We start from the raw sequence: 26211 nt of genomic DNA, 5'->3' as shown, positions 1-26211 counted from the left end.
TTGCCATAAAAGCTTTTAGTTTTACTTTTACTTTGCCCATCATGTCCTCATTTTGTGTGGCTACATTGGAAAAAATTCATGTGGCAGTTAGTTCCGTCCAAGTGATGGAAAAAGAGACAATTCATGAGCACTGACCACTATTTACAGACAATTACATCACTGGTTAGGGTTAGCATTAGCTTAGATATTACAAAATAAATATTCAATCCCTACCCGCCTGTGTTAGATTACTTAAATCTCATTGGTTGAGACACCAAACCTATGGCAATCATCATGCCTGGGCCAGCCTGATCACACAAGTTGTATTAAACCAATCCAAGAGGAAAGCCCCGCACATCTCATCTCTGCCTTCTGATATTGTGTCAAAGATGTTTGTTTCCATCTCTCTTGTGAGTCTGTAAATAAAGGGCAGCCTGAGGAGTTACTGGCCACTCTGTCAGGATTCTCACCCACTTACTATTCATTATCCCTTATGAAGCTGAAGGCCTGTGGCTACATAAGCGTATACAAAGTTCTGTCAGGGCCACTGCTGTCAATAGAATAAGTTCCTTTTGTGCAATAAGTTGAAGTTCAGTAGTTTAGCTCTTTCCTTTGAGCTCCTTGCTCTTCCATGTGCCTGTGTGGAATGCCAAAGCCTGAGGTAGGAAGAGCACACCTCCCCTCTCCCTTTCATGTGGATACATAGAGAGCCAAGGCAGGGAGAGCAGCATCAAAGACCCCCAGGGGAACAGATTAGAACAGACCAGGCAACAGTGAAAATATAAATCCAACACAGCATCACATCTCGACTACATTCACTACAGCAGCACACCCTCTTGTGTAATAACTGTATCCTGATGAGAGTATATTAAGCCATACATCATCTTCTGACTCAGCAGAACAATGAATGCCTGTATGGGCCGCTTGCAGAGTTTGTGTGAGATGAATAGCTGACACTGGGTACCTTCAGCCCTCTGAGACGTGTGTTCTCTCACCTCCTCATTCTCTATCTTCAGTGTGGCCAGGCGGGACTGCAGCTGATGGTGGCGCATTAGGAGCTCTGTCTGGACAGGCTGCTGTGCACTCACCTGACACACCTGAGATTACGAGACAAAGAAGTGGAGGATGTAACATAACCGTGTACAGAATGTACCCTGTGAGCAAATGATTATTACAGCCCTGCGCTCCAGTGACTCACCTCATCACCCATGTGCGGCTGATAGTCAAAGCGTGCCGGGGGACAGAAAATCTGGCTGTGCATGTCCATAAACTTCAACTTGTCTCCTCTGATGTCCATAGCGTCCACTGCTCCCTCCAGTAAGTCTAGCCCTTCATGGCGAGAAGTCTCCAGACTGTACTCTGCAGATAGGTAAGTTCTCATGGTGCGTGCCATGCTTGCATGATAACCCAAGTCACAACACTAGGGGGGAAGAAGTAAAACTAAGTTGTTATAATGAAATAAAATGCAAATGCTTATGGAAGAAAGCCTGGAGACTTGTTAGAAATGATCTCTGACAGGAAAAGCTTACATCTATCATGTCTGAGACATCATGGATGTAGTACTTGGCCACCAGGGCGTTGGTCGCTGCCAGATTGAGAAGATAGTCATTGCGAGCTTTTGTGCATTTCAGCTTGTTTTCAGAGTACTTGGCTTGTCTCTAGGGGAGAAAAAGGAAGAGAGTCCCATCAATGCAAGATGTAAAATGGATTTCTAATGTACTCAAAGACAGTTATCAAATCAAGCTAAACTTCATCTACTAAAACTTGTTAACATTTGCACTAGATGTATTTACCATGTCAATTATTTGTACTTAGGCGACAAAAGAATGACGTGCAGCACTTTTAGTGTCCTGTATAAAAAAAAAATCCACCCAAACAGACCTTCTCCTTCATCTTCTCCATCTTCTTGACTGAGCTCCGTCGCTGTGGACGTTCATCGTGACCGTACCGCAGAAGGCCAGAGCCGATATCGTTGGATTTTCCAATGTGCTTCTCTTCCTGTTTCTCTGCCTCTTTAAGCTTGCTCTCAGCACTCAGACTCTCAGTGTGGTACATGTGGTACGTCTTCATTACCTGTGAGAACATTTATCCCAAAAATGTCAAAATCCATCACAGTGCTACACAAAACAAAAAAAGAAATAAAAGAAAAAAAGAAAATAAAAGCAGGGAGTTGAAAAATGAAAACAATATATATAGAAAATTTAAGGTGTGCTTTGAGCTGTGTTATTAAATAAGGAACTAACTCGGCAGGTCTAATCTTCCCGGACACACTCACTGGTGTTCCAGAGTCCAGGTGCTCTAACTGCTAAGCCCTGTCACTTTTATATTTCAATTTAGAGCTTGGAACAGGCAATCCAGCACTACCAGAGGATGTAAGAGTGCATCGTGGCTCACAGAGGGGATAAAAGCTCTGAAACATAATGAGGGGCCAGAATCATGAAATTCAATCAGGCTGAAATTTGGGTGCTGTGGCCACATTTTTGAGTCCCTGTTAGGGGCTAAGCTCCTGTATTTCAAGGCCTTGGTGTTTGAGGGCTATTTCTCCAACATGTTATGAGCTGGTGGATGGATTTCTGATTAAAGATAGGTGTATGATGAAGTCAAGGCAGGGGGAAGTAAAAGCATGAACAAGTTATTCTAAATGTTTTGCTACAATAAGCTTTGGCAATATTTCTGGGCTGATATAAGTTAAGACAGTCTGGCAGTGCTGAAGTGGCTATACTGTATGTTATTGCAGACTGGTACCAAAAATGCTGGATTAGAAAATTTAATATTAAATTTAAGAATAATAATATTAATATTTAATATTAAATTTAAAGAAAATTTAAGACCACACTGATATTTTAAACATAAATCTTAAAGAGTGAGTATTGTGTTTTTTAGGCTGTATACTGTCCCTCTGGTATCCTTACAGCTTTACATGATTTCAGCTAATAGCTCCCCATCTTTCTCTCACAGATATTTTAGCCTCTATTTGAAATGATTAATTTTAGCTGCTGTCACTTTAAGGCCCCATGTGGTTGTACAGCTCTCTGGAGGCCTGTCAGGGACAGGGCCTGCCCCATTACAACCAGTTAGAAGATCCATATCTGATAACCTAATCATTTTAGCAAGTCTTGTGGAGACTATAAGGGAAAGCATAATAACTGCTCTTAAACAAACAATAGACAATAAATGCAAAAAGAAAAGGCAAAAGCTTTGAAAATGGCGGGTGATAACATAAAAATGTACAATGATATTTTTAAGTCTTCTTTCTACATCCCAAAAAGTAGATCATCCTTGTTAAAATGAATGAGACAAGGGAGCTTAAACCAGTCCCCAACCACAAAATTTTATATTTGGTACCAAAATTGATTTGAGTTGACATGAAATGACTTGAGAGGTAACAGTCAAAGACAACACAGAACATTATGTCAAAAAGTTCATATCTCTTTTCAATCAAAATGCAAGGGATCACCAAAGAAGATTTAAGTTTACACAGAGAGGTAACTTGAGATAAATTATGCTTCAAATGAAAGATCAGTTCAATGTATTTTTGTGTTATACATGGCAGGTAAGTATGCAACAAGAGAATACATGAAAAGTTACAGTATTCTCAATAACAGTGTAGAAGAATTTACAGTGTTCTTCTATCTTTAAAACAAATTAGGATGATTACATGAAAGGCTCTGAATATCTCACAGTCCCAACTATCTAACCCATTTGAACTTTTGTTACCCAAGAATATATTTATTTTTATCACATTCCAAACGTTAGGGAGTGTAGCTTACTCATCCTGCTCATGGGAGCGTCACATCATGATTGGCGTTTCCTAACTGAGCTGGAGGTGTTCTACTGGGTGCGTCTGTCTGATGTGTCAGTTTATTTTGTTTTGTTTGTCTACACCAAAGCACTACGACTGGCTATTAAAAGGAAAAAAAGCTTTGAGATGATGAGACACGTTTTTGGAGATGCAGGGTCTATACTGATCCAAACACACAAGCACCATCGAGGGGATTTGAATGGGTTAATGTTCATGTTCCCAAAGCGATTACATGCAAATGTTTAACTCTGCATCAATGGTGCATTTCAACAGCATCTGCTCCTCCATCACTCACTCCCAAGTCCTGGTTTTCAAGCGAGCTCAAGTAAAGCGGACGTGCAGAGGACAGTGGGATCGATCAGCAGGGGGAGGAAAGAGGCTACAAAGTGACAGACTGCCTCCTTCCCTGAACCCTGCTGCTGCAACACGACATACCACTCAATTCCTTTAAATGGTCAACAGCAGCAGCAGATGAATCCAAACTTTATTCGTCATTTAACATAGCATGGTAAAAAAAATAAATTTCCTTTAGTTTCATTTGAACTATATTACTTGCTGTGAATTTGCAGTGTGGGAGCTGCAGATAGGCATTTAATAATGCATGAAGAAAGAAGGAGGAAAATCAATATGAGCAAAGTGCTGTATAATGTTACATGTGAGAATATTTCTCATGTGGTTTCTATGTGACTTCTCCTCCTACCTCAGAAGTATTTGGTGTATCTGCACATTCCTTCCACCAAAACATCCTTTATAAATGAGCACAAATGTCTGCGAGTAATTCTGAAATTCTGAAACTGCATTGCAATTACACAGAGTATTATTCGCTATCCTGTGTTCCTAGTTTATCTCTTTATAACCTTTTTATTTCAACAATAAAGTACCAAAACTCCTTTATAGCAATTTGCTAGGCTCTGTCAAAGATAATTCCACTACTCAAAAAGATTTGTGATAGTTTTACTTCCTGTTCTTTTTAAACAGAATAAAATGAGATCTATCATTGATTCACTAGGAAGCATCACGAAGGCTGCTCTACTTCAGTGCAATTATTTTCTAAGGTCAGAATTGATGTTTCAGCCAGATGATGAATGTGTCTTTGACACTTTCCACACCCTTCCCAAGGTTTCCTTAATTAACTTTGATTGGGTACAATTTTTGCCAGGTAAAATTTTACATGCAGATGATAAAGTGTGAAGCAAGCGACAAAAGGTGGACTTTCCTTCATAATGGAAAGTTAAGATAAAATCATAAATAAATCAGGGTTGAAGTTCCTCAAACTTTTTTGAAAATCTTGGATATTTTATTGCATTTATGATAATATTTTGAATTAACTTTGGGAATGGATGACTAGTAATCTCCTATGGCAAGTATAAGCAGAGATACACTGGTGTATCAGATCAACACTGGAATTAGCAGATGGCTAAGTCCCGCCCTCGACACAGTAAGCCAATCACAGTGTGTATAGCCATTATCATACACTGGGACATTCTCTGCACATACATCCATAGGAATGCATTGTGGAAAGTCAGTTTTCTTTCGGTTTTATGAGGTTTTTCTGAGATTTTAAGTTTTAAAATGGTCAAACTGAGTTCATGGAGAACAAGCAACTCTAACACAGGAAGTCCTGAGAGGCTGGGCGATGGGGTGTACCTTTTAGCCTTTCTGAGACACAATTTTAACCGAGAGAAGTGTCTTCTTTGGATAAAGCAGTGCTGTAGACCACAACATCCACTCAACATTAATAAAATTCAACATCGTAATTGAGGCAGCATCATCGCTCTGAAGGAAAGAACAATAAAATTACTTCTAACATCGCTAACGTTGGGTAAAATTATCCTTAGGTTAGCTTCTTACTACGCTGTTCATCATGTCACTTTGTTTGTTGTGAGTTCATTCGCCCATTTTGTTCTAGTTTTGGTTCTTCGGTGATCATACATAATTGTCAGTTGTTGTCCAGCTGTTGTTGGCTGTAGTTAAACTAACATTAGCTTCTGGAGCTTAGCGTCATTAATTGATCTGTAATAGCCAAGATAACAAAGGTTGGTAAATGTTGTGCTGAACGATTCAATGTAAATACTGTAAGACTAAACTAACAGTGAGACACTTGTGGTAAAAGCCGTTATACACTCACTAAACCACTGTAAAACTCTATGAGTATACAGGTGTAAAATACTTGTCACACCATCAAACAGTGTACAAAACATTTACAAATACAGTTCCCAGTCCGTCGACAGATATTTGAGTCAGCTCAGTTTTTACCTTATTTTAAGGTGAGAGCAGTTTTAGCCAATAAGACAGCATGCTCTTTTCTTTTTATACTGCCTGTTTTTTTAGCTGCGGCCAAACTTTCCTCAGCAAGATCAAGAAATAAACAGTCCAAGGTGTGTGTTGCACTGTGTCCCAGCCGATGATTTCACCACACAAGCTCATTTTCATCCACTAAACAAAAAGGCATCAACACCTGACCTGACTAACACCCCTCAGACACACACCAATTCTGTTCAATACCATGTGACATGGGATTATACAAGTGTTCATCGAGTGCTGTGAGACATAAAACAACAGGAAGAGTGAAAGGTGTTACCAACACACTGACAGATGTGTGGGACTACATGTAACACTGGCTGTCAATGCTACAGTAGCTCCTGTTAGCTGTGAGTACAGTGAAGCACTGCAGCAGACTGCAGAGTCTGCTTGAAGCACTGCCAGGAGGAGCAATGCTCTCACTTTAACGGATTTGCACAAGGAGGAAGAATGCAAATTTTCTCCTCTCACCACCTCAGGAGAAGGAGAAATGACCTGTTGGGGGAGTGAGCTGCTGATAAGGCATATCTGCTGTGTGCAGTGTCACGCCAGCTGCTTCACAGGTTGCAGGTACAGGGAGGGAAAGACGCGGGGAAAGGATTGACGAGCCACAGACAGCTAACATGGGAGAGGTAAAACAGGAAGGCTGATACAAGCAAAACAGAGAGGTACTTACTGTGTAGAGCTCATTGGTGACTTTCACTAACTCCTCATGCATCTGCACCCCAATGTCTTTGCTCTGGGAGGAGAAAATAAGAATATAAGCACATATTTGAAGGAAATAATAAGGTCATGTATTGAAAACATCTAATAGTGATAACTGCTTCTAACTTTAGAGCTGCATGTCAGACAGATTTTCATGTGAGGGCTGTGAGCAGACATCGAAATGCTGTCATTACTCTGCACCAGAAAAGATCCAATACAATGCCCAGTGAGAGCACCCAGACAAAAATAGAACAGTGCAGAAACTGCAGAACATTTCCCAAGGAGTTGTGTCACCGTTTCAGCTCAGTTACAGGAGCTAAGAGCCTATGATGAATTGAACATGTCCCATGATGGGAGGGGGGGCTTACAGCTCGAAGGGAGGAACGGGGCCAGCAGAGAGTGACTCTGGAAATCCTGTTGAGGGGATACGGAGCAACACTGAGCCAATCAATCCTGGTTTTCTGCTACCTCCTGAGGCCTTCTTGTCAAAAAAAGCAACCTTGCATTTTTCACGTGTGACAGGACTTAAACCTCAGCCAATTCAATATATTTAAACTTTGGCCTTGCAAATGCCAGAGTTGACTAATTTGCAGCCCCCATGTGTGCACTGTGTTAGCAATGAGAGAGCTCTAAAGCTGAACCAGGATGCTACAGCATAACAGGATTATTGTTTTGGAGAATTCTGTCTCTAACTTCTGCAGAGGGAGTCAGTTTTTCTGCAGGCAGTTATTAGTCCCCCTGTTTGTGCTGGCTATGAGCCTTCCCATCCTCATCACTGCACCCATCATGACAGTGCAGAGCCCCCTAAGGGGCATAAATTACCTAATTCTCCCGCTGATGTCAAACGATACTCGTCTGAAATACCTGGGGCACATTGCTCATCACAGCCCCCTGAACCTCAGGCACTCTATTACTCTGACATGTGCTCTACCTTACACTTAGCATATGCCCTTTGAGTAGTGAGAGTATAACCGAGTAAAGTAGTGTCACAAACATGTATGCTGGGATGTTTAAATTTTAAAAAACAAGTCACTTCGAATTTGTCTCTGAGAGTTACTGGAGGAGTGATCAGTTGGTGTGAATTTTCTGTTAAATGAAATGAATAATTTTGTGTAAAGAGCATCATAAAAAGGTTAGTGATCTGAATAAAGCCAGAAAACTGAGCATGGTATTGAGATGGCAAATCCTCATGAGAATAAGGGAGGTTAAAAATAGACTCAAATCTCTTTCTGAAAAAGTGTTGGGTTTTATTTTAGGCACTTGGCTCTGTTACAATTACTGATATGCAATGAAATGGCCAAATTGGTTCAGAGTTTGTGCAATTTCAGGGTCAAATAATCCATCATAGGAGCCATCTAGATGGACTTTTTATGAAAAAAAAGAGCCTAACATCAGAAGAGTGATATCTTAATCCTGTTCCCATAGTACCCCTTGAGACAATCTATGTGTTTTGTTCCAGTTATACATATTTTTACATATTCTTCTTAGTGTGGCGTCAAGCTCCCAGCTGTGGGCTTCAGTCATGCGATTTAAGCCAATAAGTTCGGTGACTATGTGGGTTAGTAACATGCCCTCAACCATTCAACTCATATTCTGACCTTTTTGAACAGTCTGATGACATCCTCGCCTACGTGCGCCAGCCGCACAATGACGTTGTTGTTGTAGATGTCGCTCAGAGTGGCATGGTCTCGGCTTTCCCGCCTGGTCTGGTCCAGGACCAAATACCAGCAGTTAACGGCAGACAGGAGGTTCTGGTCCTTTCTGAAACAGACAAGAAAAATTCCACAGAGTGAAAAACAGAGGAGGAGCATTGGTAAAAGTGCAAATTCATACAAAACGTTGAAAGCAGTACAAGTCCTCAACATCTGAGTTATTCTGTATCTAGTTTAACTCGGGCTGCGTTCTACTTGGGTCTTGTTTGTATCATAAATAAAAATTTGGAGTTGAAGAGGGTAAAGAGAGTTCACCACGCTGCATAGATTACATTCAATCCATTGTTATAGGCTCTGGGGCTTTAATCTCAGAGATAAAGGGGTCACTGCACATTAGTTAAAGAATCAGCCAAAAAGGGGGAAAGGGGCAGTTGTACACACACACACACACACACACACACACACACACACACACACACACACACACACACACACACACACACACACACAAACACACACTCATGCACATGGCATGCTGACTGTGCTTGCCCCCTTGCTCAAGAGAGCATGTGAGTCCCATTATCCTCACACCAAAAATTTCTCTTCATCTTTTGTCTTTCAAGAGCGCATTGCTTTTTCTTAGCCTCTAAGCCACTGAGACTAAAACCTAAGTATGCTTTATCACATTACGTCTTTTACAGCCAGAGTGTAAAAACACCTTGTGTTATTGGCTGAAAGCTGACCTACAATGGGATCCAATCCAACGCCAGCTTTATTCCCCCAGTATTGACCGATGAAGAGACATGAGGGAAATTAAGATGAATGCTCATGAGGAGGACCAACAAAAGGAAGTTTAAAACCTGATAGCTATCACTGTATGTTTCCAACCAAAGAGGCTTTAACAGATCAAAACTCGAGTGAGCAGATCAAGAAAGAGCAAGTAGGTGTTGACAGAGTGTAAAGCCTGAGCGTCCCCACCACTCTTAACCTCAAGCAGCAAACTTAAAAAAGGTGTACTTGAGAGAAGATAAATGATTAGTTGCATAATTAAATGTTTACAAAACACTGTTTGTGCATGTTCAATAACAGACAGACTGTGAAAGCTGAATTCCTCAAGGATTTATTAGGTATGTCTTTTTTCTCTTCTCTTTTGTTTTTCTTGAAGGAGAGCAGACTAACAAATACACCACAAACTGTGTGCTATCTGTCAGGAAGCTTGTTTGCCAAAAAATTTAGTCCAGCAATTTCAAGATCAACAAAAAAAAACAAAACACCAACAACGATTCAGAAAGTCAGAAATAAACTAGCACTAATTTAAGGATTAATCTTGTACTTCTTGTTCCTTTACAGTTTAAAAATTATATCACCCAAAACACTTAAAAAGCTTTTTTTTCCTGTTGCAGATAGTTAAGTTTACTTAATTGTTCATTCTTTGTTGTTATTTGAAGTGTAAAACCTCAGGGTAATGTTCTAGGTCCTCAGTTATTTATTAAATGCATCTATCAATAAAATGTCTCAAACATACGTCAATATTTTTAATGAATGTGCAAACAAGAAACTTGATGTGTCTAGTAAAATCATTTTTCATGCAAAAAATTACAAAGTAGATACTGGTATGTAAAGTGGTTTCAGGGTTTGCCCCATGTACAGTGGTTGCATTTCCTACCTCTTTTTCACTGGACCGTCAAAGTTCTGTTTTCTCATGCAAGTTTTTGACTGTTGTTTCAAGGCAATTGTTAATTGTAGCACAAGGTCTTGCTAGAGCTACTCCAAAATGCTGATGGACGAAATATTGGATAATTCTCACTGCATCAGTTTTCCTGCCATTGCATTGATTTTTAAAACACTTACACAGTCCTGTTTCCCTTGAAAGTCCTACAACAGTATCCAAGCAGTTGACTGTCTTGGTATGAAAGTTCAGAGAGCAAGCTTTATACGAAAGGGGTGAAAAAACAAATAAGACATAGTTTTGACTTTTTCACAGCCATTACATTCAGAGAATTTAACAAACATGCCCAAATTCTGTGAGAATTAGCAAGAAGCAGCCAAATTTCATTCTTATGAAGCTGCTTCGCCATATATCACACTTACTGATCTCACGATGCAATGATAAAGTTAGACTATTCATACTCACAGAATGTTACAGCAATAGTTGTTATTTCCCTTTGGTGTATTATCAAAAGCATTTGTGTCTGTTGCAGACCAGCAAAGATCGTAGGAGAAGCAGTGTTGTCACAGGAGTACTTTTTTGACTATTCCTTTCTGTATGCGATCTGTGAGTTACATAACATAAATAACTGTCTTAGTCCAGGTGGAAATTGCTGAAATACAATATAGATATTTCAAATGATTTTATAGGACTTTCTGCAAATCGCCTGACGATACACCCTTCCACAGCATCATCCGCTGTACTGTGCAGTAGTTATTTTTGACTGCAACCTCATTTTTCAAGATTGTACTGAAGGAGTAGTCCTGACTCATTTTTTATCAGCTGCTTCAAAGCTTTGATCATTTTTATTCTCTGACAGGTTTGTTCATGCTTTGAGGTTTACTGTGACTGTGGTCTCTAGCTGCAGTCTTCAGCTAATGCAGGCTTCTGCATCCAGTTCTCACAGCAAACTCTGATGAGGTTGGCTTTATTTAACTGTGTGTACCATTAATCAAGATCAGAAGACAGAAAGAATTGTGTAGGTCGCCATTTGATCAGAAGTGGCTGAGTCAACTTTTTTCTCATGCCAGTGTTTGACTCTGTTGTTTATCGTTTGATCCCCTTGTCTGGATAAATCATGTAAAAAAAGTAGTGTAAACTAAGACAGACAGAAAGGGGATTAGAAAAGTTCTATGTCTACGGTAAGTTAAAAGAGTTGCACCCTGATGTTAAAGGTAGCCCACGATACCGGGCATCAGCAAGTTCTTTCTGCCTCTTGTTTCATCCTTGAACACTTTGATAAAAAACCTGAACAAGCTCTCCCTACAGACCATCCTTTCAAGCGGAGCAGGTGTTTGATCCCGTACACGATGCCAGGAACCTGACTGTAAATCTCTGGCTGTCGGCTGCTTCTGAATACGGATGAGACTGTAGTATTCAGGACACAAAGGAGTTGATGCAGAAGTGCTCATGTACAATGACAGAAGGAGGTTTTCTACATGACAGGCTACAAAAAATACAACAATTTCTGTTTCACAGAGAAGGCTCTGAATCATTAAAAGAAAGGAGCTGCAACTGAATGAATATACCAACACATACTGGATTATTTAACTACTATGGAAGCTTTTTAAAAGAGATCATCTTTAGAGAGAGGTGCACTTATGCCGCGTTTCCACCAAGCAGTCCGGGTCGGTTCGTCTCGGTACGGTGCGCTTTTAGCGGCGTTTCCACAGACTCATCCCGGGACGGATCCCTAAAAACCGAGACGAGCCGTCCCACTTTTTTGGGACCCTTTCGTATGGGTGCCAGACTGAACCGATCCGCTCTCGGGAGGTGGAGCGACACACTGCAGACTGTTGATTGGTCAAAAGAATCGTCACTCACCCCGACAGCGGCTGCATTTCTCCTTGCGGCTCACAGACTTCTCTGAAACGAAGCTTGATTGCACTTTGTAACAGAGAGTTACATGAAAATCACAGAGAGAACGAAATGCTGTATGTCTTCCATCCGTGCTCTTTGTTTACTGTGTCGCGTTTTCTTCTTTGTTGGATTTAATCGCGGGGTAAGCTGCTACAGCGTCGGGCTATTGTTTACCAGCTGTGGCTTCCGGCATGCGGCTTACACGCCGCCCACCACGAGAGGGCACAGTTTGCTGTGGAAACGCACACGGGATCAGACTTAACTGTCCCAAACCGTCCCAAACCGTACTGAACCGACCCGTACCGCTTGGTGGAAACGCAGCTTAAGTCATATGTGACATCTTTTCTGCAGCCACATGGTTGTGGCAGGATCCCTAAACGTTCTCTGACAATCTCCTGCAACTGCATTTGATTGGCTCTAATTGAGGATGCACGATATATCGGTATCAATATCAGTATCGGCTGATGTTGGTAATTTTTTTACATGTTAGTATCAACCGATATTTAGATATTTACTCATTAGCTGCCAGCATTTTCAGAGCATCTTGAACAATCTTTCAAGACCAAAAAAATATTGTTTTCTATGACTATGTGAACACCAAAACTACCTAAGAAGAGTAGACTCTCTTCTTTTATGTCTCTCTTCCTGTTTTTGATCCAAAAAACGGACAAAATGTACTTTTTTGATCACGTTCATCCCAGGCACTCCATTCTTTGATCCTATCCATGGCCGTCTTTTCTCGTGATTGCGCTACTCTTTATCTCTGAACTACCGCGACACATCATCTCAGTTTTTTTTTTCTTTACCAATATCAACATCGGTAAGTATCGGTTATCAGCCATAACAACAATATTTACATCGGATATTGGCCAACATTTTCATATCGGTGCATCTCTAGCTTTAATAAAAAAAATCAAAACCTGAACGGTTCCAAGGTTAAGAAAAAGACACTGTTCACTGGTGTGGTTTAAAAAAGGACAGCTGAAAAAAAGTGATCAAGACTGAGTGCTTAAACTCCAGAAGAGAAGACAATGTGGGATTATCAATGATCAAGCTTTAGTCAGTTCATTGCAGTTGATAAGGATGAGTCTAGCCTTTGACAGGCAGACATAATGATGACCATCTAAAGTGATGTTGGGGGGGAATCTGGGGCATCCCAGAGGAGGAAGAAGTCATGCAATGTGACTCTCTTGCAGGGGTCTCCCTTTGAAGGAACGCTCCATTTATCAATGTCCCAGTGACGGGAGCTCTGCGCTACGATAACGCTTTACGTCCAATCGGCCGGAGAGACTGAAAGAGAGACGGAGGAGCTTCTCCTGAATAAACCAACGTGTTTCTTACGCATGACTGACACACCCAGGTCACATGAAAGGGCCTGCTGCTGCCTATGAATCAATTACACAGTCTGTGCTGTAGTGCTTTAAAAGGTAAGGTTCATTTCCTGGACTGCTGGTTTAATTCTACAACAGTCTGTGATGGAAAAGATTCCTCAGACAGATTATAACCTTATCTGAGAAACTACTTATTAGCTTTTACAGGTTTGTTTAATCACATTAATTTGTCTTCTTCCAAGGTGGGAGGCAAACTTTCTCCAAGTAACTGAGCATGACTCAATATCTCTGTATCTTTTCTGATCATTAATTTCCTCTTATTTATTACTACTAGCAGTAACTATGGACACTAAAAGCACATCTCTACAGAGAGTGTTTTTAAATTCACAATGAGCTGCCGGCTGCTTTTGGCACATGCTGTAGGGTATGTTTGTTTCATGACCACACATCTCTGTTTCACAAACACCCATAAATAAAGGAAATGAAAGAATAGCTCACCTTTTGTTGTTGTCTTTCCACTCTCTAAGTGAGACGTTGATGTATTTTGTTTGCCCACTAAGAATATTTTAGTATGATTGGGTGTAGCGTGAAGTTGAATGTAAATGAAATGACAGTCACGTTCTGTGGGGGGGTTGTCTGACCTAGTTGGGAGGAACACAGCAGCCTTAGGCCACAAGCTTCCTTGGCCCTGGCTTCATTTCAGGTCATTTCTTCTGCATTTATCCCTGCTCTCCTTTTTGTAGTTTATCCCTCCTCTGTTTCTTCCCCCCTCTCTCACTCTTTGCACCAGTGATCAATGTGAAATATGTAGCAGCTATTTCCCAGTCAGAAATGTTGGATACAGACGTTCCACCGCCCGGGGTAAACTCACTTGAAGTGCTGGTGCTCTCTGGAGGTGCGGATCTTGGCAGAGTAGCGCTCGGCCAGCTTGTCCAGGCCTCTTGAGTACTCAAGCTGGAGTTCGGCCTTTCGACGGAAGAACTCCTGCAGGTCCTGCAGCAGCTGCAGCCGTGACTCGGACTGCTGCTCCAGACATCTGAACTGCTCCACAAGCTGGTTACGAATCTCTGCATAACAAAAAGAAAAGCCTCTTTAGGACAGAACCTCTCTAAAGGAGAAGGCTGACATGCTTGGTCTAACTTCTGCCTGCCAGACAGTGCTGCAGGTCAAATCCACCCACACCAAAACAACAAGCAGATGAACCATTAAAATAACAAAGTCAACATAACCCGATAAATTTGGATGTCAAAGTGAATTTGACTGCTTTATGTGAATGTGTGTGAACGTGTGTGTAGTAGAGGGAAGGAGTGTGGGGGTGTCTGAATGCTGGGATTGCACACGTGCTTATGAGATGCATGTCTGATGATTGCAGCAGACAGCATGGAAAATGTAAAATAGGTCAAGCTTCTGAAAAAGCATTCTGCTGAGCGAGCCTTCACAGAAGTTTGTTGTGGAAAAGATTTGCTTGCTTTTTTTTTAATGTGAGATTTCTGTGGTTTTCTGCTGTGGAAACCCACTGCTCCTTTTCATAGTCTGAGAATGAGGAAAATTAAGGCTTTGTTGTGTCATCTCGAAATAAGGTTGATAAGGCATTTTAAAATAGGTTTACAGCCACTGTGTACTGTAAAAGAAAGACAAATTGTAATACTAATTTTTTTTTTCACATTTCATTTTTATGTTTCAATTAAGTTAAGTTAAATAAAAGTTACTTCTTCAAACCTTCAAAACATCCAGGGATAAATATCTACACCCAGGCTCCCAGCTGGGCAGCATGTTTTCGCTGTCCTCTGGGATACAAGGTGATAAAAATGTCCTGCAGATTTAACATCTCAATAATGTTTTATATTTACCTGTAAAAGGAACACAAATAATGTCTTGCTTCATCTATATACTGTTTATTGACAGGATGTCATAAATCTTGTGGCCAAGGGCTTCCTGTGTGAGCAGCTGCAGAAAAACTATAGATCATATTGGAGTCCAGACACACTACAAGTTACTACAAGGAAATTTTCTAAGACTCAATAATGCTTAAATTATATGATTAGAAAGTATTGTAAAACTGTAACTAAAACAAACCATCATGCACTACATAAGCCAGACTCTTTGAATGGATTAAAGGTGGCCTTCATTCACTTGTTTTGTAAGTCTTTTAACCATGAGATCCTGACCAGCCTCATCGAGGAAGGATCTAACATACAGCAGCCAAAGTTAGTGGAGACATGAGCACAGATCTGAGGATTAAACCCTCTGAAAAAAAAACACACACAGTAGGGCACAAATCGAGCATCTTTGTCTGTAAGACAATACCAAGCAGTTGTGAATCACTGAGAAGACTAAAGAATCCATTATGACAGACTGTTTCAACCATGCATATGATTTCTCTGCACTGAAAAGAAACTCTGTAGAAATGCATTAATGGAAAAGATGCCCTGGCAGAACAAAAAGACCCTTTGTTGACTCCTAAATGCTGTTTCTGAATCTAGAAAAAAAAACTGATTTCAAAAATGCCTCCTCCTCCGTCTGTGAGCAAAAATGTGAATGAAAGAGCACTAACGAGGGAAACTGAGTAAATACGAAGTCCCTTGCTGTTTGGAAATGTACCCCTCCTGGTCCCCATAGTTGCCCAGTTGCCTGGTTACATGCCTCTGGAGGCATCTCAATGAGAGCAGGCCAGTTCCCTGTTCTGACAGTTGCAGACTCGCAGCAGTCAGTCTGTTTAGAATACAGGCAGAGGACAAGGACAACTTTCTGTGCTTTGAAATGCTCAATAAACAGTCTGTGCTGATGAGCAAGGAAATAATCAAGCTCAAAAAAAACAGAAAGAAGAATTACCATGACATACTCCTGTGCTTTTAGAAACTCCTTAAACAGTATTTGTTGAGTTGAATCAAATCACACAGTGACCATGAAACAGAACAGACCTAGTAATGAGCCAATCTGAATTGATTTAACTGCATAATTTTAAAAGTTCAACATCAAATAGACCCATGATATTTGCATTCACTCTCTGGTGAGCAAGTTATTTTTAGAACTTAAACTGTTACTAGGGACTGTGCAGTACTGCGCTACATTCAATGAATGATTCAGGCCTTTGCAGAGTAATGCATAATTACCAGGAAGCAAGCAAGGAGTTCAAGTGAATAATAAACGGAGATGTACCCCTCAAAAGCTGAAAGAAGTGTCTTTTCATCTTTTAAACGATAACACAGGATGCTCTAGCATTTAGAACAGTCATGTGATGAAGCAGGTTTTCTGCCTGGGAACAGTGATTAGCCAATACAAACAAAATGGTCTACACACACAGGTTTGCAGTGTATAAGGACTGTACATTAGAAAGAAATTAGAGCCCGACCAATATGGGGGCAAAAAAAAGCTGATATCCAATACATCAGCCGATATCCACTATATCGGCCAATATCCAATATATCGGCTGATATATATATAATAAATTCATTGATATACACAGGATATATACTGTATATACTCAAAAATCATTATAATACCCATATGATTTAAGACAGAGACAGAACGCTATTAAATTAAAACAAGGAACTTAAATTATAAAACTGTCAACATAAGAACTGTAGTGTAAACCAATGATACATAAGAACAAGCTGTAAACACAACAATAAGTAAAGAAGTCAAACTGTAAACACAGTAGGTATAAAAAAAGATTAAAAATGTAAACACACAATGTGCAACTTACACGTCATTAAAACGCCGTATTATAGTCTTACATTAGATAATGGTGGACGTGTGAATTAACAGTAGCAATTATCTCTGTTAATCTCACAAAAAAACAACTAACACGATGTTAAAACGTCGTTCTATAGTCTTACATTAGATAATGGTGGGCTGAGGGGGCGGGGACTTGGGCAGTGTGCAGCTCAACACACAGACACACAGGAACAGGAGTGACAGAATCTCTGCGGAGCAAAATTTTTTATAATCGGCTACATTTTGGCCGATGTTGATTAATCAGTGACAGGCAGTGACAGATTAATCGGTCGGGCTCTAAAAGAAATTAAAAGATGGATGACATGGCAGCTCCCCAAAGGTGAAGATAAAACATTTGAACCCCCTATGCCGCCAGATTGAAGAAGAAGAAGAGTTTTTACCCTGCTTATGCCCAATTTTTATTTTTTCTATGAAGTTATTTTTCTAAGTTAGCTTTGAATGCTAAGAAATTTTAAAGGGCAAACTTGACAAGCATGGAAAAATTCCAAACTGAAGAGTTTGATCTGGGGAGAGCACCTTGCTTATACTGGTGAGCACTGTGGCCTGTGCCAAAGCAGAGGCCAAACAATGAAGTATAGGCTAGCTGACAACATTAGCAACCAAGCAACTTTTTCAAGTGCTCTGCAACTTCTCTCAATTTTAAGCACAACATCAACAATTAATGTTTGAAAAGACTGTAACCATCATTACCCAATAATGCAACATCCACACACTTTGAACCTGGAAGTTGTAGGAAGATGCTGAAGACCAGGGGTCTCCAACAAGTAGCTCGCTGGCCCTCAATAAGTAGGTGGTCAAGCTAATGGAAAATGTGAAAAAAAAAACTTAAGAGTAAGAAAATACAAAGAATTGACACAAACTCTGTCTACTTACTGCTACTCTTTACCTAATCAACCTTCCTTCACCCATCCCACAAAGAATATCAGCCAATGTCATTCAAACTTCTGACTGCACCACGTGTCCTAATGAGCTGTAGCTAAAGTGTGGTGCAGACTCAGTAGTCAGTGGTGAAATTATCAATACCAATTTGGATTTTATTTTACTGTTACTAAAGCTAGAGCACCAGTTGGAGATAAACAGAGGGTGAACCAGGCAGGTCCATCAAAAATAGAAACAGACCGTTTCCATCGAGAGCAGGAGGTAGACTATTTCTTCACAAGTATAAAAGACAGGTTTTTGTGCTTGACTTGTGGGACCAGCATTGCAGTCAGGTAGAAAAGTAATGTGGAGTGTCATTTTACCACATTGGTGAAGAAGTTTGACAGCAATTGCCTATGTCCTGGCAGTTGGACCAGGACATAGGCACCTGCAAACGGTGTTAACAGTGTGATGAATCAATCCACTCAAGCAACACTGCTCAGTTAGCAGTGTTCATAAAAATGGTGTTTAAGGACTTCTCTGCCAAAGACCAATTCCTCACATTGCTACCTTTGACAACAACCACCAGAGGCATGGATATTCAGTAGTGGTAAAGAACTAAAAAACATGCTGTTAGAAAACTTGTCAAAAGCAACTGATGGCTGTCCAGATGTGACAAGGAGACGTGATGGCTTAATAACAAACTGCAAAGTAGACCCAGGTTTTCCTAATTTTTTTTTGAACTATCATTGTGTCCTCAAACAGGCCAATTTGTGCCAAAGTCATGAAAATAATTCATGACACCTGTCATGAAGACTGCAAATTCTGTTTGAGCGAAGGCCAAATATCACCTTTCCAAGTCTTTTTGAAGAACTGTCAACAAAATATAGAAATCTGTCGCTGCAGAAAATTACACAACTAAAGAAACTGAAATAATGGCTTTCATGGAAGCAAGAGATGAGGATACAACCCTAATGTCTGACAGTGAATGGCTACTGGACCTGGCATTTCTCACAAATGTGACAGAGAAGTCTAATGACCTGAAATGTGAATTGCAAAGCAAAGTCAAGACATTCAGTGGTATGATTATTTCTGTCAAACCTTTTAAAGCAAGGCTGGGACTGTTTCTCCAACAAGTGACAAAAAGGAAAATTCAGCATTTCTCCTCTGTGGGCAAAATGCTGGAAATAAATGTTGCAGCGCCTGGGCCCATGGACATCCAGAAATACACAGACCTCTGAACCAGTCTAGGTCAGGAGTTTGAGAACAGATTCACAACTGTGAGGCTGGACCCCTGTGCCATCTTTATTTTATACCCCTTCATGTACATATCTTAGGTTTTGAACAGATGGGTGAGGGGCTCACTCCCATTACTGTTGACTTAGAGATGGAGAAATTCTCAGTCTGCAAAATGGCATCCAGTTGAAGTCACAAGTCTGGTGATGATTTCTGGAAGCTTGTGGTTGCAAAGAAGTTCCCCAACATCTGCACAGGAGCCATGAAATGTGCTACAATGTTTGACTCAACATATCTTTGTGTATCTGACTTTTTTGACTTGAACTTTATCTAGTCGAAGTTACAAACTTATCTCACTGATGCTCACTCTGGATGACTGAGAAGATTAAACCTCTTGGGATACACTGTAAACTGCAAAGCCTTGGTCAACAGCTTGCAGTGTCAAACATCTCATTAAAGGTAAGCCTACAATAGTGCTAAATATGTACCTTTCAAAAATAAATAAAGAAATAAACAAATGAGGGGACCAAAACAGCTTGGAACTTTGAACGTAGCTCTCATCCTAAAAAAGGTTGGAGACCCTTGCTGAAAGGAAGAGCAGGGCATCAGCAAACCACTGCACAGATCTCCTGGCTTCAGTTTTGGCTTCACTTTTGGTAAACGGGTGGAGTTGGAGGCTAGGGGTGTAACAGTACACAAAAGTTTCAGTTCAGTCTGGTGCCCTTACAGTCAGGAGAAAGAAAAACTAAATTAAATTCATTTCAAATTATACATTTAAAAACATTTATAAATGTCTAAAATGTAGCATAAATAGTTTAGGCTTTTTTTTTCTTTTTACACTTTGAATAAAACATAATAAACTAATTTATATTACAGGAGAAAAACCGACTCAAGTAAAAGCCACACGGTGGCTGATGTTCTATTTGGTTGGTGCTTTATTTTAGGGTCTATTCACTACATAACGGGTAAGTATTTGTGTCAAAACTGACTCTGTTCATACATGGCTATGCTGTATATTTAATTTCATCCTGGTGTGGTGCTATGTGTGGTGCACGCCTGTTTTTGGTCAATGAGGTGACCTTAAATTGGTACTATGAATTTGTACTGCACCAAAAGGGTTGTACAAAAATGATTTGGTATGAATATGTGCACCTTTACATTTCTATTAGAGACACATAATCTAACTTCATAAACAGGCAGTGGGCTTCACCCATTTGATCACCTGTTATTTCTTTGCCGATTTAGTTGTTTCACCTCCTGGTAAACATTAAAAAGCCTATTTTTTGGCAAACTTCTGTGAACACTTTGATGAAGATAGGGTAAAAGTAGCATTTCTACGAATGCAGCCTTTGTACAGCTGTTATAAATCATGCAATGAAGCAATTGTTTTTTTGTTGTTGTTTTTAATCAGGCTGTAAAGACCCTTTATTTGCTGTGGAGTCCAACATTTTGATGGGAAAGGGTGTTTTGTCAGATTTTAGTTGTAACCAGTAGTGCCTGAAAGTCTATGCTACTTAAATCTAAGTTCTAGTCACAAAGGTACAGAATGTTCCTCAACCTGATCAGCCACATTGTTTAGTCGTGAGTGATTACTGTCTGAAGGATCAATCTGTACAAAATAAAAGAAGCAGCTTGAGGCCAGCTGTTATATGGCCCTGGCCTCCTCTTTTACCGTGCTGATTAAAAAGAACAAACCATGTCTACCCACCAAGTTTAAAAACAGCTTGTCTGCGATAGCTACATGACTGGATATCTGACAGAAAAGCAGACAAAAGGAGAAACTACTGGTCACTTCTGCCTTGCAGCATTGCCTGTAAGCCTCCTGTGCTGCAGCAGCACACAGAGCTCCAAATATCACATAGAGAGGATCCCCTGTCACTTTTGTAGCCTACTCAGATTAGCCTAGCACGGCTCTTGCAGTGGCCAGCAGCAGTCTCTGGGGCTGTGTCTGCAGTTAGCCATGCGTGGCTAGTCACATGTGGCCTAACGCAGACTGACACGTTGACATAATTTGGTACAAATCAAGGCTGTGTTCTGTGAACGCTTGTCTTCTGAATGCAGTAATGGCTATGGTATGCCTTTTCAGACTACTTGCTTCAGTTCACATTTCTTCCTCCACACAAATATCTGCAACAAGGAAAGGCATCACTGTGTGTGCAGCCACAGGACAGGAAAATCCAGCATGTGGTGTCCAGAATTTAAAGTAGTTTCCTCTTAATATCTTTTATCTGATGACCGTGGGTATGTCATCTGTCAACACAACGAAAAGGGACTCCTACACGTGGCCAAGACAATGGAAATGAAGGTATCGCTGAAATGTTGTAACACAACCCTGACTGTCGAGACAGTATCAGTCTGAACATTCTTTCTTTATGAGAAATCCACACACTGAGGGGTGTGTCTAAATGCTGATGATGGATTGTGTTTCTGCATGAATATATAGAAACAACAGTCAGGAATTAGTCAGCGACAATCTGGTCGACATTGAAAGATAAAAAAAAATCAGGCATACTCAACTTCTAAAACAAGCTATGTCATTTAATGTTGAGTAACTGATTCCATACACAGAAAATCCCACAATCATATTATTCCTGTTATAAATAACTGTTTGCAATATGCCATATTACAGCAATATGTGCACACAACCAAAACAGCTGGACTTCAAACAGATCACATGGCGTTGAAGATAATGTTGCCTCCAGCTATGAGCACAGCATAACACATTATGAAGGGTATTCCCTCATTTCCTCGTGTTTTGGTTTCAGGATCAGCAGGAAGCACAGAGATACTTCATACTTGCTGACTACACCCTCTAGAAAGACAGTTTTTTTAACTGAAAAACATGAGGGAACTGGCATGAAGTGTTTTATAGGGTGACAGATCATGCCATGGTTACAAACCAAATAATATTTTAGCAACCGTTATTGTAGAAATGATGACTAGAGGTTATACCCCATGGTGATAAGTCCTGTTTGTGATTGTTTAATCAGTCATCAATGAATCAGAGCTGCAATGTGACCCAAGTTACAAATACAGGCCCTAACCTGTCGAGCTATAGATTGAAAACACAAACCAAGAAATCACGGCTCAAATGTGACCAAAATGCCACAGATTGCTAAAATGTGGCATACTGAACTTGCCACAAAGTGCAGTTTGTACCTGACTGAACTACCGTACAGTCAGCAACTCAGCTTTATTGGAGGCCAGTGTCAGTGTCAGAGTAAAGCTCCCACAACTCCACACTGATCTAAGCCCAGTTTGCAAATGAGCTTTAGATGTCAGCTTAAAAGCTTTTCCTGAAACTGAGACGAGAGACGGAGCACTGATGGCTCTCTAGCAGCCACAAAGTCAGTGTGGACACTAGAGAGAAAGAGGAGGGGTGGGGGTGGAAGAGTGAGAGTGAAGGAGTCAAAGAAACAAACAAAGAAAAGGACACAGACAAAGTAAACCACACCTCAGTCAGCTACATGCTAATCATACTCATCATACCAGACATATGCTAACTAGCTTTAGCCATTTCCTCCTCATGCTGGTACATCACAAGGAAGATCAAAATTGAGTATCTAAAAGGAAAATCTGATATAAATAGGTTCTGTTATTTGCACCATGACCACAACTTCATCAACAGGTTCATTGTGATACTGCTGTCGTTGCTACTTATATTTCACCAGTTTCTACACATTTTCAAAGGCCATACATTTTTATTTGCTCCACTGAAATACCAAATACCAACAGCATAGGTGTATGACAGCCTCAAACTAGGGCAGGGCAACTTTGGAGAAACCAGAAAGAGTGAGCTAGATTTGAACAAATACATTTTGAGACACTCCAAAATCATAAATTTGTACATCCTGGACATGCTAAATACAACAAGACACATGGCGAAATGAGCACCACCACTGGGTTTAGTCGCGATGTCAAACTACCTTACCTTGTCATTTCACAGCCACTAGCTTGGTAGTTCGATCATTTGAAAGTTACCTCACATGCAGGAAGGTATGCAGGGGGATACCCTACAGGCAGATTTGGCATTGTAAATAAAGAAATCCAGTAGGGATTTCCTCATCACTGTATACATGTAGAGAGATTTGGTGAAAAAAACATCCCTAAAGCAAATTTCCTATCCCAATCTTAACGTTGAGGAAAGAAACTTACGCATAAAATAGCCACACTAGCTTAATGAAACCTAGCACAGGTTTATAATGAGAAAACATAACATGATTCAGTTAACTTCAGATGTACAAACCTACATAAAATGTAACATTTGCTGTGAATTATAGTGCTACTTTAACAGGCATGGCTGTATCAACTTGATTTTGAAACAGGTTTATCACATTTGAAATTTAACTCAAAAGGAGATTTATATCCCTGTTTGTCTGTATATTTAATATAAAGCTAATTAGCTAAGCTAAGCCAATCCCAATGACAGCAATATACTAAAAAAAAGGAAACTGGACAAAGTAGCAGGCAAGGCCATAGCAAAAGGTTAGCTAGCTATTAGCCTAAAAGTGTTGCCAAAACTGAGTCACCAGTCATCTATAAGTTGTTTTTAGCCTGGAAGAAATTCAAACAACCGGCTTTACAGCTGAATAGCTCTCTGACTACAGGAAACAACAGCACTATACCAAGAAACAGGTTAGCTTGTCTCACAATTTTTCAGAGTTTAGCTTTGCTAAAATGCCTGGTAAATATGTGGTGAACATATAGTACAAAGGAGTTGACCCTAATAATACATTTTATCATTAAGAATATATCATGAAAACTAGGTTACAGATATGTTTTAAAAATGTTTGTAGTAAAGCTAAGTAGCATAAAATGTACCACTTTACCTTTGACTTATCGAGTCTATGCAGCTGTTCTGAGATTAAAAAAAATTACAGTACAGCATCTCCCCTATTGGATTATGAACAATCTTCATTTAACTGCTGCAAAATCTACAATTAATGTGTGCCTTCAAAAAAACATTATCTCACAACAGTGTAGGAAGGAAGACATCTGCAGGAACACATTGGCAGCATCTTGAGATTGCCATATCTTTCAAATACTAGATCCCTACACCCACCATGAGTTTCATGTCAGTTGGTGTTTTCTCTTTAAGGTCTGTTTTAATTGGATGCTTTTAGATTTCTATTTCAGTCATGTTGTTTTATTTTGAACCACAGTGTCTTAGCCTGAGCAGAAGCTGGTTTCACACCCAGAAACAACAGGATAATATAAGTTTTACTGTACGTAGACACATTTATACCAGTGTGATATCTGCTATGAGTTATCCTGCTTGAAAATGAGAACAAATTCTGGATGAAACAGCTCAGCACATCACTGTGAATAAAACATGTCACATGAGCAAAACCGCTTGAAGGTGATGCAAAATGTGTTGAAGTTGACACAGCTGGAAGTCATCTCTTAAAGGCAGAGAAGACAACCCACCTATGTGCATCCTATACTGTCTGTTCCAATCCAGCTTCAGTGTTCCTCACTCACCTCACTCTCTGGGTGGTTCATCCAGCCACATATTTAGCAGCAGACAGTAAATCCTTTCATGCTTCATAATTCATACAGACAACATACATTATGTATGGACTTTCTGAATTGTTTGCTCTGTGATCTTTTCAAGCATTTTCACTCACCCTCGTGATACTACACTTTGTTCTAGAGTGTCAGAAAAATACTCATGGTTGCTCACCTCCTAATGCACATTAAAATGGGGCTGGCTGCCATAAACAATTCTATGTAAATATGGTCTTTCCTATAGGAAGAAGTTGCACAGAGTGGCCAAATGTCTCATAATATTCCGCATGAGTACCTGAGGTGCGTGACCTACAGTCTAGGAGAGCTTATCCAAGGTGAACTGGTGCATTCCCATGTTGGGTGTGCAGCATCAGGACAATCTGACAGAATTACCAGATGCACTTTGAAAAACTTAACCAGGATCCAGTGGTTTACAGGGCCACACATGCATGGCTAGGCATGTTATGGATCCCAGCAGTCATAACGCTCTCATGGAAACCGGTTCAACCAAGTTGTATCTGCTGTACTGTGTAATAGACTCCAAGAAATAGACGTATCCCCTGTTAAACTGTGATTAATAGGGAACATTTTCCAAATATGTGCTAAAAATAAATACTGTCATCTATAACTGTACAAATTTGTCCCACCCAACAGCACTGCACACTTGAGCCATACAAAGCTTGAAGTTACGCAATAGTGCCTTCACACACTCACACAGAATAACAATACGATCAGGCCTGCACGTTACCAACCTTTCACTTGGGTCTCATATTCGGCAATAATCTCTTTGTCCTTCTTGACTTTCACATGAGATGACATGTTGGGGAGCAGGGATTGTGCAATCCTCGGGCGAGAATCAGTGTCTCGGTTGCCACAATGCAGCGATTAGCCCGTATGCAGTCCGCTCAGGAGGAGTTGAGAAACAATCAGATGCGAATCATCGCCCGCCTGACACAACTTCTTCGTGGATCAAACGCACTTGAAGCTCTGCGTGGTTGCTGTGCTGCGTTCAAGGCGGCGTCGATCTAAAAGTGCATAATAATGATCTTCCTCCCTGACCACTCCTCGTCAGCAGTGCTCTTCAGTGGATCGGAAAACAATTCACGTTTGATGTTCATTTCATGGCAGCCTCATAACATCGAGTCTCCTCAGCACAATGCTGCCCAGTCTCTCTCCCTCTCTATGCAAGTTCAATGCTGCTGCAGAAAAGGCTGAATGGACGTGAAAGTCAATGTGAGACTCCTCCCACAACCCCCTCCTTTCCTTTCTTCAACACTTTTTCTTCTCATGTGTCATGTCAGACTGGTCAGGGATAGCTGATGCAAACAACTGTCTGTAATAAGCAGGTAAAGTATAAATCATCCAAAAAATATGCAAGAGGAGTATGTCGGTTATTATGATTGGTTGGTTTCCAGGATATCAACATTTACTGGAGGTGGTTCAATTGCACTGTTGCCTCACAGCAAGAAGGTTTTTGATTTGATCCCTTGGCTGGGCAGGAACCTTTCTGTTTGGAGTTTGGTTCTCTGGAGG

The 26211-nt window shown here is 40.4% G+C and overlaps 1 protein-coding gene across 1 annotated transcript in view; it reads right to left on the bottom strand.

The window, feature by feature from the left end:
* LOC141787412 (SLIT-ROBO Rho GTPase-activating protein 3-like) overlaps positions 1 to 25892 on the bottom strand; it is a 39974-nt gene extending 14082 nt beyond the window's left edge. Inside the window, exons 1-8 of the mRNA XM_074665728.1 lie at positions 25431 to 25892; positions 14210 to 14405; positions 8386 to 8548; positions 6759 to 6821; positions 1861 to 2052; positions 1509 to 1637; positions 1178 to 1399; positions 975 to 1076 (exon numbers count right to left, since the gene is read on the bottom strand). Coding sequence (XP_074521829.1) covers positions 975 to 1076; positions 1178 to 1399; positions 1509 to 1637; positions 1861 to 2052; positions 6759 to 6821; positions 8386 to 8548; positions 14210 to 14405; positions 25431 to 25497 — 1134 coding nt within the window. The 5' untranslated portion in view covers positions 25498 to 25892. The remainder of the gene's footprint in view (positions 1 to 974; positions 1077 to 1177; positions 1400 to 1508; positions 1638 to 1860; positions 2053 to 6758; positions 6822 to 8385; positions 8549 to 14209; positions 14406 to 25430) is intronic.
* Between the last annotated feature and the right edge of the window lie 319 nt (positions 25893 to 26211).

This window comes from Halichoeres trimaculatus, unplaced genomic scaffold (assembly GCF_033239565.1).
Source record: "Halichoeres trimaculatus isolate MK-OKI-2021-1 unplaced genomic scaffold, fHalTri1.1 fHalTri1_scaffold_1, whole genome shotgun sequence".
Lineage (NCBI taxonomy): Eukaryota > Metazoa > Chordata > Actinopteri > Labriformes > Labridae > Halichoeres > Halichoeres trimaculatus.
The sequence above is the reverse complement of the archived record's forward strand: the minus strand, read 5'-3'. Positions and strand labels throughout refer to the sequence as shown.